We start from the raw sequence: 15,692 nt of genomic DNA, 5'->3' as shown, positions 1-15,692 counted from the left end.
TATATATACATATATATATATATATATATATATATATATAACATTTTCCTATGGACCACTAGAACTCTGTGGACCACTGTTTGACAAACAGTAACGTGCAGCAGCTACTGTTAGTTTGATAAATGAGGTGCTTAAGGTTTATTGAGGACAAGACATGACTAGAGGAACAAGAGTCAGGCAGGGAGAGGAGAATGATGACCTGCATCAGTTAAAGATACACACAGAGAGAGAGAGACAAAGACAGAGAGAGAGAGAGACAGAGAGAGAGGCAGAGAGAGACAGAGAGAGACAGATAGATATATAGATAGATAGGCAGGCTGACTGACTGACAGACAGACAGATAGATCGAGAGGTAGATAGAGGGAAGGCCTCTGTTTCAAATTTAGTATTTAAAGATACAGTTGCTGTTCTGCAACAGGTGCAGTATTAACTCTTGACAGGTGGATATTTGCCCCAGCTGAACTGAGTGAGTGAGTGAGTGAGTGAGTGTGTAATTGCGTGCTTGCGTGTGTATGTTTGTATTGGTATCACTAGGATATCCCTCAACCAGTTACACCTACTGTAGATTAGCTTACTGGCTCATGCAATACACACAGGGAAATCCACACATTAAACTCCTGAGTGTTCATTTAACTCGGAGAGTGTACAAATCCACCCGGGAGGGGTCAGCAGTGTGAGCTACAATACTGCACTGTCCTTACAATGCTGCATGTTCAAGTCCAGCCCATGCAGTGCTCAATGCTAACTCTGAGACAGTACGAATGGAACAAAATGGACCCATAAGGATCCATGTGTTTCCATTTGTAGGCTACACTCTCAAATGGAACCATGTGGACCCTTACGGATCCATTTGCCTGTTTGTACACTCAGAGTTAACCACTTAAACCCTCTATTCTTAGTGAAACAGACTTGGGTTACAACTGTTGTTGGACCGCTTTTTCCGTCTACACAAAATCTCTTCACCAAAAATCTCTTCTCTCAAAAGAGCTTGTAGATCTGCAATTTCTGGTGAATGTTCCCCCCAGAATAGGCATGCTGGGGTTCAAATGGTTAAATGAACTGATTTTATTGTGTAATGATGTTCACATGATGCACCAGTACAGTGTCATCATCAACCACAGGAAAGACCTCCTCTTAGTTCTTCTTACTTCATCATTATGTCTGCAAGGTGACCTGCTGTCAAAATGCTGTGTCTGTCAACCCTTTCTGTCAGTCTAGCTTCTTCTCTTACTGTGTGTGTGTGTGTGTGTGTGTGTGTGTGTGTGTGTGTGTGTGTGTGTGTGTGTGTGTGTGTGTGGCGCGCCTGCCTGTACCTGCCTGTCAACTCAATTGCCTATGGGATTCCTTCAGCTGTTTTTGGCAGTGTCGCTCTAGTTTAGAGTTGTGTTCCAAGGATGCAATGTCATTAAACTATATAGAAGGCATACACACACACACACACACACACACACACTAGAGCCTAGCAACTGGCATAACCTTGAAGATAAATACACCCTTGAATGTAAGTGTGAAGTAGCTGGCTTGGAGGCCACAGGATGCCCTGGTCGTGTTGAAATACATAGCTGCAATTCATGGCCACGGATGGACTGATATGTGAGCAACTATTCAAAGTGTCAGTCTCGGGCTGTATGAAAATAGAGATGGAATCGATATGTGTAGCACTGGGATAAATTGTAGCACTGGGCTACAACAGGACATTGAGTAAGAAACGCAAAACACAATAGAATCGACACCCAGAGCATATTGACAGGGGCTATCACTCGTAGCTATTCCTGGGATCTGTGTGTTCTTCATGGTGCTTTCGGCTGAGCGCATACAGGGAGCCCCCTCCGATCCCTGACGGATATGTACGACAGCAGATGCTTGAGGAGAGTAAAAAGGATTACGAAAGACATGAGCAACACCCCGGAAACTGACTGTTTGTGATGGACTGGCAAGGGTGTGAGGGGTTTCACTGTCCGGGGTTCAATGTTTCCGGCGGTGGTTAGAGCCATATAAACAAGTTCAAAACCGATATTGCACAATGAATAAATGTAATTGTGTCTATAGTTATTCCTTATTGCACATTCTATAAGCTTAAAGACTAACATTTCTCCCCCTCCCTATTGCTGCTATAGTACATAGCTTTATTTTTTTTATCTCCTTGTTTATGTTATTAGTATATCTTTATGTTCTTTATCTTTATTATTGTTGTTATTGTTGTTATGTTGTGTTGCGCACGCACGCACGCACACACATACACACACACACACACACACACACACACACACACACACACACACACACACACACACACACACACACACACACACATACACACATACACACGCACACACACCCACACACGCAGAGAGAGTTCATCTCTTTCAACAGCATGCCAATCACACTCCAGCACCAGATCATCACTTTGCTGACATCTAGTGTCATAAGATTTAATCACTACAACGTGAGAGGTAGCCTGGTAAACCCTCCCTCCGGAAATCTCATTTCCATTTGATTTCAGTGGAAATGAGATTTCCGGAGGGAGGGTTTACCAGGCTACGTGAGAGGGGGAGTTGGGCCCAAAGCTACCCAGCATCTACTCAGCATCCTCTCAGCCATCAGCTGTATTCATCAGGAGCCGAATTCACCTTTTGAAGGTCAACTCCAGGGACGCAAAAAGACTGAAGGAGGCGCATGGGCCAATTATCTTTAAGCCCCCCCACCACACACACGCACGCACGCGCGCACGCACGCACGCACGCACGCACGCACGCACGCACGCACGCACGCACGCACGCACGCACGCACGCACGCACGCACGCACGCACACACACACACACACACACACACACACACACACACACACACACACACACACACACACACACACACACACACACACACACACACACACACACACACACACACACACACACACACACACACACACACACACACACTCACACCAAGCCCACACTACCTAGAATGGCCTGGGCACTGATTGATTGATTGATGTAGTTTATTTAGAAAGACATGAGAATAGTACATGACAGTACATAACAGTACATGGAAGTACAAATTCACAATACAAGGTCTACTAAACTGGAAACTCTCATTAAGCACTAAGCTTGTTTAAGATGAGAACCCCATGCACACAAATCATGATGTCATATAAGAGGCAGACAGATATACACACTACTATACAGAATGTCATACAATCAGCTTTCAGGTTACTGGTATGACGAGAGAAAAAAAATTATATATATATACAAAAGAGGAAAATGAAGGAGGGGGGGCGGGTAGGGGGGGGTAGGTTAAGACTTAGACAGGGGCCATTTTCGAATTGCAGCCTCCTGAAGGTGTATCTTTAGGGCAGTTTTGAAAGTGAGTTTTTTTACACTCCTTTACTCCTTTTGGTAGGGCATTCCACATTTTTTATGAATAGCATGAGAACGAGTTCATTCCCTTAGTTGAGCCAAATCTGGGTTGAACATGATTTGTGGAGCTGCCTCTGGTGTTATGATCATGGACTGCATTAACATTTTGGAAGTATTTTGACAACTACAGGGGGATCCCAATGTTGTGGTGTATCTTGAAGACCAGGCCCATAGCAAGTTGCTGTACTCTGTCCTCAACCCTAAGCCATCCAATCCTAGCAAAATGAGCAGGGGTTAGATGGGTTCTGTGATTGAGGCCAAGAAGTAGCCTTACAAGTTTGTTTTGGCAGTCGGGTAGGAACGCAAAAACCCTACTCGTGTTAAGGGGGGGGGATCAAGAAAGCGCCACCTGTATACATTCTTTGTACAGGATTTACAGTCTATAACCTCCAGTATTTACATAATGTTAATAATACTTGTCAACTGTTAGTCAGACATTAGTGCCATATAATCAGATAGAAGGGGACTTGTACTGTAGGCTGAGGGTACGTATTTGAGCGTTAACCTATACTTAATTATATATTTAATGTAAATATATATATATTCAGATATTTGCATTTAATTGAATTGTAAATGAGCCTTGGCCCATGGGCTCCTCAAGGGCCGCTGGTCACTGGCCCCATTGGTCATCATGAGTACCAACTCAAAACAGCTGAGAGGGTAAAGGTAGTTTATCTTTACTGGTACAGTTGGTGTTCAGCAGGCTCTAACTACTAATGACAGAAAGGCAGGAGAAATGCACTCTTTGAGGGGATGGGGTTGTTTAACCACTTAAACCCCAGCATCGGTATTGTGGGGAAAACTTTCGCTGAAAATAGCAGAAAACAGAAAATACACTAGTAATGAGCCCCGAGGGACTGCAGTTACCCATATGGGTTTTAAGTGGTTAAACACTAAGAGGAAGGTTTATGGCTAATCATTTACAAAATCCTTTGTCAGTGTTACACACAGACACACACACACACACACACACACACACAGTCCGCACCCAGTAACCCTCCGCCAAAATTAATAGAGGATGTTTTTTTTAACTGAACTCTCGCTTCCTGGATGTCGTGCGTATTAAGTGTGGCGCAAACGCTTCAGACGCACGATCTAGGACTGTGTGTGTGTGTGTGTGTGTGTGTGTGTGTGTGTGTGTGTGTGTGTGTGTGTGTGTGTGAAGTGAACGCAGAGGTTTCTCACTTTCCCTCACTAACAGCTTCAATAAATACAATGTCGCTGCCCCGACAATTACGGGATGAGAGGTGAGTGTCTTTGAGACAAAATGTAATCTTTTGGAGAAAGTTTTTTGGTCTTATCTTTCTCACCTAAACAACCATTATAGGATCTGGAAATGCGACGCGCATCATGCATTCCATTCCATTACGCATGAATGTGCTGTGAAATGGTAGTGTGTGAAGTTATGTTTAGATGTGTGTAAGTGTAACTTGAAACTTCAAACATGCCGCGTTTTATGTTTTGCGTATCTGTAACACATAGCCAGTGGTGGGAAAAGTACTCAATTGTTTTACTTAAGTAAAAGTATCTAAATGTATAAAAATCTTTTGAAAATAGCAGATCTACAAGCTCACTTTGCAAAGCCTTGTGAGCTTGTAGATCTTGTAGTGGAGTAGAAGTAAAAGTAAAACCTACGTACTGACTATTGGAAATAGCCTACTACTCCAGTCCAATAAAGTAAAAAATACCTCAAAATTGTACTTAAGTACAGTACTTGAGTAAATGTACTTAGTTACTTTACACCACTGTTCTCTGAAGTTATGTTGAGATGTGTGTAAGTGCAACTTGAAACTTCAAACATGCGTTAGAAGTTTTGCGTATCTGTAACAAGCACAGCTGTAGCCTATTGTCGTTAAAAGGTTACAAGTAAAAGTCTGGAATTCCAAATTTAACTTGAGTAAAAGCACAAAAGTATTGGTATCAAGTAGAAAGTACTAACTACTCATTATGCAGAATGTCCCATTTCACAAGTTTTCAAATTGATTGATTGATTGATGTAGTTTATTTAGAAAGACATGAGAATAGTACATGACAGTACATAACAGTACATGGAAGTACAAATTCACAATACAAGGTCTACTAAACTGGAAACCCTCATTAAGCATTACGCTTGTTTAAGATGAGGACCCCATGCACACAAATCATGATGAAATATAAGAGGCAGGCAGATATACACACTACTATACAGAATGTCATACAATCAGCTTTCAGGTTACTGGTATGACGAGAGAAAAAAAAAAAAAAAAAAAAAAAAAAAAAAAAAAAAATATATATATATATATATATATATACAAAAGAGGAAAATGAAAGAGGGGGGGGGGGGGGGTAGGGAGGGGTAGGTTAAGACTTAGACAGGGGCCATTTTCGAATTGCAGCCTCCTGAAGGTGTATCTTTAGGGCAGTTTTGAAAGTGAGTAGGGTTTTACACTCCTTTACTCCTTTTGGTAGGGCATTCCACATTTTTGATGAATAGCATGAGAATGAGTTCATACCCTTAGTTGAGCCAAATCTGGGTTGAACATGATCAGTGGAGCTGCCTCTGGTGTTATGATCATGGACTTCATTAACATTTTTGAAGTATTTTGACAAATACAGGGGGATCCCAATGTTGTGGTGTATCTTGAAGACCAGGCCCATAGCAAGTTGCTGTACTCTGTCCTCAACCCTAAGCCATCCAATCCTAGCAAAATGAGCAGGGGTTAGATGGGTTCTGTGATTGAGGCCAAGAAGTAGCCTTACAAGTTTGTTTTGGGATGTTTGGAGCCTTGTTTTTAAGGCCTTGGAGGTGTTGTGATACCATGAAGTGCATGCATAATCATAATGACCTTGAATGAGGGCCCCTGCAAGAATCTTCAGAGTATTCTTACTGACTAGGCGATCAATCCTCCACAAATAGCGTGTTGTTCGGTTGACATTTTTGATCACTTTTTCGGCGTTTTTGTTACCGGAGAGGTTTGCCTCCAAGATGGAGCCCAGGTAGGTAATTTCATCCTTTCTTTTGATGACATTATCACCCACTTTGATCGTGAAACTCTCTGCCTTGCTAAGGTTAGGACTGGACCCAAAGAGGATGGATTCAGTTTTACCCAGGTGTAATGAAAGTTTGTTGTCAGAGAGCCAGATGCAGATCTTGTTGAGTTCGGAGCTGAGAGTTTTCTCAACCTGCAGCCTGTCCCTGTCCGAGACTAGCAGGGCCGAGTCATCTGCGAACAGGAACAGCTTGCAGTCGCAGGCCGATGACATGTCATTCACATATATCAGGAACAGTAAAGGTCCTAGTATACTTCCTTGTGGGACACCACAAGTCACAGGGAGGGGGGGGGACTGGGTGCCGTTTACTTCCACCACTTGCTCCCTCCCTTCCAGGTAGGATCTCATCCAGTTCACTGACGTATCATCAAAACCTATTGCTTTGAGCTTATTGATCATAATTGGGTGATTGACGGTGTCAAAGGCCTTTTGGAGGTCCAGCATGACCATGCCGCAATATTTGCCCTTGTCGACATCTTGTTTGATAGAGTCGTTCAAATAGAGAAGGCATGTGTCAGTGGAGTGGTTTGTTCTGAAACCAGATTGGAATTTGTAAATTAGATTTTTTTCGGCAAGATACTTATCGACCTGTTCATAGACTATTTTTTCCATGACTTTCGAGATGGAGCTAAGAATAGAAATAGGGCGGTAGTTGCCAGGGTCTAATTTGTTTCCTTTTTTGTACAGAGGGGTCACCCTTGCTTTTTTGAAATCGTTAGGGACCCGTCCCTGTATGATGGAGAGGTTTATTATGTGGGTAATGATTGGAGCAATGGAGGCGGCCGAGTCTTTTAGAAATTTGGCGGGGATATTGTCGAGGCCTGTGGCTTTGTGTTGATGAAGAGCACTCAATTTTTTAAACACCTCTTCTGTTTTCACAGGGGAGAGTTTAAAATCATCTTTCCGTACACCCTGTTTTTTGTAAAATGAGTCAACATGTTCTTCACCATAGCACCCAGAGTGAGGGGGAAGTTTTTCAACCAAATCTGAGGTTATGGTCGTGAAGAATATGTTGAGGATTTTACTCACTTCATGTTTGGATGTGATGAGAGTGTCATTCACCTTGAGGCTTATGTTTGTAAACCTGGTTTTCAATTTCTTGCTGCAGCCTAGTAGGTTGTTGAATAGCTTCCAAAGCTCTCGTGGTTTGCTTTTATTTTCCTCAATTTTGTCATCGAGGAAGCTTTTTTCTGCTAGTTCGAGCATGCGATTAACCTTGTTTCTTAGCTTGTTTCTTTCTTTTACAAGTTTAGCTACGTGGGATTCGAGACCTTTGTTAAAACACCTGGCGAGTTTGATCCTACCTTTATGAAGCTCAGAACACTTTTTGTTTCTGACCTTCATGGCAGTAAGGATGTCCGAATTCATCCATGGTACCGGGCGGGATTTGACCATGACGGTTTTCATGGGGGCCACACTGTCCAAAATTTGAATGAATTTGGTTTTGAAACCAAGCCAAGATTCGTCTACCTGTGTGCTGTTTAGTACGTCGGACCAGTCCAGTTCCTCTAGCCTGCGATCTAAATCCTCACTCTTATAGTTTCTGAGGTCTCTGATCGTGACTGATTTGTGGCAACCGTTCTTAGGTTTACGTTTCTTTCTGGTGCAGAAGATCATGTTATGATCAGATATGCCACAGGTAGAAACACCACTATTGAGGATTTTGTCCTTGTCCGTTGCTAGAATGAGATCTATGGTAGTTTGAGTGGAAACACACAGCCTTGTGGGCTGGGTGATTAGCTGGTGGAGTGAGTGCCGATGACAAAACCCCTTGAATGACTTATACACTGACGCTTCCTTACAGAGCATGTCTGTGTTAAAGTCACCAAGAAGAATCGTCTCCGCACACTCCACCTTAGCTAAACACTCCTCAAGTCTTTCATAGAAATCAGTCTGGTTAGGAGGTCTGTATATGGTACCGACTAGCACAGGCTTGGAATTTTTAAAAATGATCTCGACCCACACAGCTTCAATGGCTGCATCCTTCAGGTCTTCGCGAAGGATGCACTCATTGTCAATATGTACATACATGCATACACCACCTCCGTTTCTCCCATTAATGCTCCTATCATTTCTGAAAAGTTTGTAATTTTCAATTTCAATCTCAATGTCCTTTATCGTATGATCAAGTTTAGTTTCAGAGAAAGTTAAAATGTCAACCTTACCATCATAAAACATCTGCTTGATTTGTGTTAGCTTGTTTCCTACAAGGGAATTCACATTGAGGTGAATCATGTGCAAGCCAACACCGAACGATTTGATCATTTGATCAATGGAGATGTGTTTGTCCACAGAGATATCAAGTTGAGGAGCAGTATCGAGGGGGGAGGGGGGTGTTGTGGTGTTAGCGTCCATCAAATGCATACAAATCTTTTGAAAATAGCAGATCTACAAGCCCACAATGCAAAGAAGTTTAAATAGGGTTAATGTATGTTTTGTAATAATAATCCTAATCTGTTTTTAACTACCAGTAAATAATTGTAGTGGAGTAAAAGTACAATATTTGACTCTGAGATGTGGAGTAAAAGTAAAAGTATAGAATTGGAAATTCTTCAGTAAAGTAAAAGTACCTCAAAATGTAGTACAGTAGTACAGTAATTGAGTACATGTACTTAGTTACTTTCCACCCCTGCTCGTACGATGGTGTCGCTCGCCGAGAACACTATGGGACTTTTGTCTGCAAAACCTTTAAGCCTTTTGAATAATTGGGATTGAGACATTGGAAGATGTACTTGAATTTAAACGTGGTTAGAATGATCTTTCAATCCATTCCAGTGACTTTGACCAGCTCCCTGATGATGTCCCAGTCAGCGCCACCATTGCTGACATTGAGGAGACGAAAGGCTTCATCGACTATTATGTAAGAGATCATGAATTCATGATATATCTTCTTAATGTTATTAGCTCAGACTACTTTAATGAGCATAGAAACAGAGTATTTATGGGCGGAAACTTTTTAAATAGTTTGTGATCACTCTCTATCCCATCTTTCTGTTTTCTGTTTCATTTCCTTCTCTTCCCCTCTCCATTTTCCGTTCACTCCTTTCTTGACCCCCCCCCCCAGAGGTTTGCAATCGAGGTGAAGACTAAAGGGAGCAGCAAATATTTGATCTACAGGCGGTACAAGGAGTTCTCAATTCTCCATCATGATCTGGAGTCAAAGTATTCCCCTGCAGACCCTGACAAACCTGGTCCTAACACCTGTATCTTACCAACTCTGCCAGGTGTGTATACCGTGCGTGTGTGTGTGTGTGTGTGTGTGTGTGTGTGTGTGTGTGTGTGTGTGTGTGCGTGTGTGCGTGCGTGCGTGCGTGCGTGCGTGCGTGTGTGTGTGTGTGTGTGTGTGCGTTTGCGTTTGTGTGCGCTTGCGTGTGTGCATGCATGTGTACGATGTGCATGCACACATGTGTACTGTACATTATACCGGTTCTCAAACTTTTACGTGCCAAGGACCCCCAAATTGATATTATATTTGGCTGCGGACCCCCATCTGAAAATGTTTTGTGCCAGGGACCCCCTGAAGAGAAGATTTGTGTTAAAACATTCAAAATTATGCAAAATGTTTCAAATATGTTCAAAAATTGCAGATGTTCAAGCTTTGTGAGCTTGTAGATCTGCTGTTTTTGAACAGCCATCGTATAAAATATGGATAAAGGGGTTAAAATGATTGTGATGCTGTATTAACCATTTTGCTGGGGACCCCCTGGAACCCCCTCAAGGACCCCTGGGGGTTCCCGGACCCCTCTTTGAGAACCACTGCAGTATACAATTGTTCACTTTACATACACGGTACTGTAGTGCTCAAGGGGTTGCCTTTTATAATCATTGTCAGCAGTCATGCAAATGTGTTGTTACGGGCCACTGACTTCACTTCCCTGTTGTGTTTCTCTTCTGTAATATTATACAGTGGGGATGTTTCATTTTACATTTCAGTTCTCGTTTTGGTCTTTCGATATTAAGGGCTTCTATTGTAGGTGACAGGACAAATGATCTCTGGGTTTAGGTTTTGTTTTTACATCATGAAACATTCACTGGAAACATTTTGGACTAAGCCTATTTTATTATTTATTTATTAATTTACAAAGGTGACACTATACTATTTCTATATCATGTCTGATCTGATTTTGGTGTTAATGTTCTCGTTTTGGCTGATGCACCAACGCTGAATAAATATAGAAGACAGGATCAGTTCTGCTTCATCACTCTGTAACCTTCACTTTAAAAGTGCACACTCATTCTCTCACCTTGGCTCATTGGGACAGGACCAGATCGGCAATATGACCACAGCGGGCAGAAATAAGTGCACCTCCCAATCCCCGTAGGGGTGGGGTGGAGTCATCAATAAAAGGCAGATACTGTATGTTACAGTAACTCTAGCCTGATGCTTAAAGGGGAATACCACTCATTTTCAACATTGAACTGTGTCTTTAATACACCTTAGAGCTGTTGTGTGGAAATAAGAAAAAGTCCCCCCCCCCATTGAAAATGAGTGGTATTCCCCTTAAAGCACGCAGATTGATCACTAGTGAAATAAGCACAAAACCCGACATGGTGAGGTTAAACACATTTGTGGTGATGGTTTTTGGCTTTGCAGATTGCTTAATCAAGGCTCTGAAGACATTTTTTTATGGATATCTAGAATCTTGTAGAATCATACTCTAAATATCATACTCTAAAATTATATTTTGTTGTTTAATACTGAGAAATACTGGATTCCTTTATTGATTTCTCTTATGGACTCGACCCCCCTATTCTTACTAGGATGTAAAATCCAATTCATTTGGTGGTAATAAATATAACCCACTCACTGAATGACATTTAATGGACAGGAAAGGACTTGTTACAGCAATAGAGGGTAAAGGGAGTAGAGAGAGTGTGTCTGTGAGACAGAAAGGAAGAATATTAGAGAGCTCTAAGATGTCTTTTATGGTTCCCGAAGGGAAAATAGTTTTGGACACAAGACAGCGAAAATTATCACAAGTTGTCAGAATAAATATTTCAGTGATAGAGGCAATGTTGTATACAGATGTCACAATATCACAACGTTGGGAATAAGTGAAGATCTGAAAAAAGTGTCGAAAACAGAGAAGAGTTCATAGAGAACAGAGACTGAAAGTGAATCAAGAGAACGAGAGCGAGAGAGAGCTAACTCTGATCATGCAATGAACTAAGTGAAAAGAAGGACCAAAGAAGATGTTCAAGGTCCTAGTGGCTGTGTGTCCCCAATTGCCAAACTCTAGATGACTCTCTAACACGTTGTACAGTAAAGTAAATGCATGCAAGACGTTCTGACATTTTACAAGAATAACACAAGTCACGACCCACTGCGTATACAGTGCAAGGAGACGGAGTGAGACATACTGTACTGTCCTAAATAGTGTCCTGTACATTAACCACATGATCCCTCGCGTCCCTATTTTGGGCAAGTCATAATAGGTGAACAAACATTCCATGGAAATAGGTGAAGATGCAGAAAAAAATAGTTGATCTACAAGCTCATACATCTGCAACAAAGTGTATAGGATTTAAATGGTTAAGTATTCAGCAGTGCTCTGCTGTGTGTCTGTCACTGTCCCCTGTCCTCATCTGCTAAGTGGCTCCAGTTTTATCCCCTGGTCATCATTTTCTCCTAAGTCTGTCTAAGTCTGTCCCACCCCCTTCTAGCTCTCTGCAACTGTCAATGTCCGTAATGATTAGGGAATGCTGGGACACTATTTGTCGATGAGACGAGGATGCACATCCCCGCTATTCTTGATTCAACCGATGCTGGACCAAAAAAGAAAAACAAAGTAAAGAAAGATAATGTCGCAGAGCATAATGTTGGCTTATGCTTAATTAATCAAACAAACAACATTTAGCCCCTGAGCGTTTTTTTTGTTTGTTAGATTAATAATGCACGTGACAGCATTAAGCCTCATTTATGCTCCGTTGTGCGATGGTGTCGCATGCCGAAAATGCCTGAGAATAGCAGACCTACAAGTAGGCTGACACCGGCGCACAACAAACTATGAATCAGGCTTCATTGGCACAGATAATGTTCTTTTGGAACATTATCTGTGCCAATAAATCTGGATGAGAGAATGAAATATAGACTTGACTTGACTTTAGATTAAATACTTGGCTAGAATGGCTTCAGGATCTCAGAATTCCAGTTTCTTACCTGCATATGGTTTAGACCTGAGATAATCTCTCATGACAGATTCTACTAACAGCAGAATCTGTCAGAACCACTGCCTTTACATCAAGGGTGCGAGCACGACTCCAACTCGTTTAAATATCACTGAGCTTTCTTACCGGGTGCACTGTCTGGAAAAGTTACTTTACAATAAATCTCTATAAGAGAATACCAGCACTCACAGAACTGTCCTTTAAGCACTTTTATTCATGTATTTAAGTTGGCATGATATACTGCAGAGCAGACAGAACAACATACACGTTTCGGCGTACACTGATGAAGGCTTGACGCGTACGTTGTTTTTTTTTAAACGGAATGGGTTCCCAGATAGGACCTGAGACGATCTTTCTACAACTTCACAACACTTCATATGCACAATGCATTGTGAGCTTGTAGATCGACAATTTTTCGCACACGAGTCACGACACCGCCATAAGACGAACCATAAATTCAACTGGGCTTAAAATGGTTTTGTCTCGTGAATCTTTGGTCTGAACTACGACTTACTTAGCAGAGAGATGATTATTGTCCTCATGACCGTCTATCATGTTAAATGCCTGAAGGAGTGAGGAGAAAGAAAAAGAAAGTGACTGTCAAGTCCACAAATGACTGATAAAAAGACCCTCATATGCAGATAGAAATCCCTCTGAAATACTGTGGAATACTAACCAGGTATATATAAGGCGTATCAAAACTCAAATAGGACTGTGGACTGATGTGCTACAGTGGGGAATAGCAGAGGAATCTCTGACGTACATACAGATGTAGTTGGAACATTGCCAGAGTTAGAAGTTTGATGTCTGACTGTGTGGCATCTATGCAGGTGCATTCCTACAGTATTAGAACAAGGCCTCTACTGTTCGTCATTAGAATGTGTTCTCTGTCTATTCTCTGTAGTTCTCTGTCCTTTGCCTCTTCCATCCCTTATTTCATTAGCTGTGAATGGTGTTCAATCTAAACTACTGATAGGCCAACTTCCCAAAAATTAATTAACAAAATCAGCCGACATCGGCCAAAATTCAACCGATATAGATACATCGGTAATAGGCCAAAATTGGGTAGCCTGGTAAACCCTCCCTCCGGAAATCTCATTTCCATTTGATTTCACTCCTGGAATCAAATGGAAATGAGATTTCCGGAGGGAGGGTTTACCAGGCTAAATATTGGGGCCGATATATCGGAAAACGATATATCGGTCGGGCTCTAAAATTCTGTGCTATTTGTATCTAGTGGTCTCATTTGCTCTGTCTGCTCTATCTAGTGACTCGTTTGATCCGCTTTCTGTTGTCCTTTCTTGCAGTTAGCTAACTCTAAGTAGGTCTCTCTATCTCTAGCAGTCTCTGGCAAGCAAGTTGTTGTACTCTACCACATGCTTTATAAATGACCTGGTAAAATAACCAGATTAAAAACAATTACAGTACAGTAAAAATCTGGACGTGAAACTGAAGCAATAGGGGTGTGCCGATATATCGTCCCGCGATATATCGCGATACGTTTTCGTGACGATATGTATCGTTTTGAGAAAAAGAATATCGTTTTCAATTTTTTTTTTTTTTTTTTTAAATTTTACAATGATAATAATCAGGCATGCAAACAGCCCCGAGGTGAAAAGGGTGACAATATGTTTGTTTTTTTTCGGGTCATGTCAGGTGTCACACTATTGCCCTATTTGGATTCAAAACGGCTATTGTAGCTGAAAAGCTACAAGTTCGCATATCTGAATAATGCAAAAAGAGAATTATTTGTTTGCATTTGCTTTTTTTCTCCCCCATATATTTTTCATAATAAAAAAAGTGCGGATCGTATCGTATCGAAATCGTATCGAAGTTGTGAGCCAAATATCGTATCGTATCGTTTGGTGAAATTAGTGATCGGCACACCCCTATGAAGCAATGCATGAAATAATAAAGGTTTAGCTCTACAGCCATATTTGTCCATCCCAGGGACAGGGTAGATTGCAGGCTTGGTTCATGCTGACTCCAGTGCAGGGGTTGACACTAACAGTTGCCCGACTGCCCGTGGCAAGTAAATAAAACATTCGGGCAAGTGGAGTTTGCTTTCAGGTTGCCCGACGGGCAAGTGCATTCTGTCTTCATTAGATATTATGGGCTATTAATGAAGAACAATGATACCTTACAACAACTAGCAGTTGCACTCATTCTGGTTCTTCAAAGTGACTGTTGCCGGTAGGATTTAACATTAATTTGTTCTACAAGCGCAAATTCTACCTCTCATTTTATAATGGAAAATGCACTTTTTGGGCAAGTGGGCATGACCTTTATGCAAGTAGAACATGACCTGTACTTGCCCGACGGGCAAGTGCCTCTGAAACCTTAGTGTCAACCCCTGCAGTGGCCTTCAAAGGTCAGGGTCTCTGAAGACCCCTGGAGACATAATCACCATCTCCTCCCAGTGCTACCAAATACTGTACAGCAGGGGTCTTCAGAGACCCTGACCTTTGAAGGCCACTGCAGGGGTTGACACTAAGGTTTCGGAGGTCAGGGCCTCTGAAGACCCCTGGAGACATAATCACCATCTCCTCCCAGTGCTACCAAATACTGTACAGCAGGGGTCTTCAACAGGGGGTCCGGGAGCCCTAGGGGGTCCTCAGAGTTACTACAGGGGTTCCGCCAAATCTTTGTGTGATTATGTTTTTTTTTTGTTACCATATCCGCTTGAAACCCGGCATCCCTTTTCTGAGGAGAACTTTAGCCAAAGGTGTAGAGGGAAAAAAAGAGCAGACCACGTAAACAAAAAAAAGTTGAATCTGAAACACAATTTTATACAATATGGGGGTCCCTGCTTTATCTCTCTCTCAGCTAAGGGGTCCCTGCTTCATCTCTCGCTCAGCTAGGGGGTCCTTGGGCTGAAAACGTTGAAGACCCCCTGCTGTACAGTATATAGACGCAAGCATCTCCTCTGGGGAATTGCCGCATTTCAATAAGGAACAAATTGTGACATTGGCACATGAAAAGTTCTCTCCCTCCCTTGAGCTGTGGCTCTTGTCATCACAGCAGACAAGCTGGCATCTGACCCCGACGCACTGATGCTGTGTCTGGGAAGCCACC

General features: G+C 42.1%; 2 protein-coding genes across 4 annotated transcripts in view; one reads left to right on the top strand and one right to left on the bottom strand.

Moving 5' to 3' along the window:
• pvalb7 (parvalbumin 7) overlaps positions 1–15,692 on the bottom strand; it is a 43,168-nt gene that overhangs the window by 12,861 nt on the left and 14,615 nt on the right. The window lies entirely within an intron of this gene.
• The window catches only part of ncf4 (neutrophil cytosolic factor 4), a 38,472-nt gene continuing 27,265 nt past the window's right edge, over positions 4,486–15,692 (top strand). The window contains exons 1-3 of the mRNA XM_080455121.1: positions 4,486–4,666; positions 9,225–9,309; positions 9,514–9,673. Of these exons, the coding sequence (XP_080311247.1) occupies positions 4,635–4,666; positions 9,225–9,309; positions 9,514–9,673 (277 nt within the window). The 5' untranslated portion in view covers positions 4,486–4,634. The remainder of the gene's footprint in view (positions 4,667–9,224; positions 9,310–9,513; positions 9,674–15,692) is intronic.

Source organism: Gymnoscopelus braueri (assembly GCF_963280865.1).
Source record: "Gymnoscopelus braueri genome assembly, chromosome: 2".
NCBI lineage: Eukaryota > Metazoa > Chordata > Actinopteri > Myctophiformes > Myctophidae > Gymnoscopelus > Gymnoscopelus braueri.
This window is presented reverse-complemented; position numbering and strand designations above follow the sequence as displayed.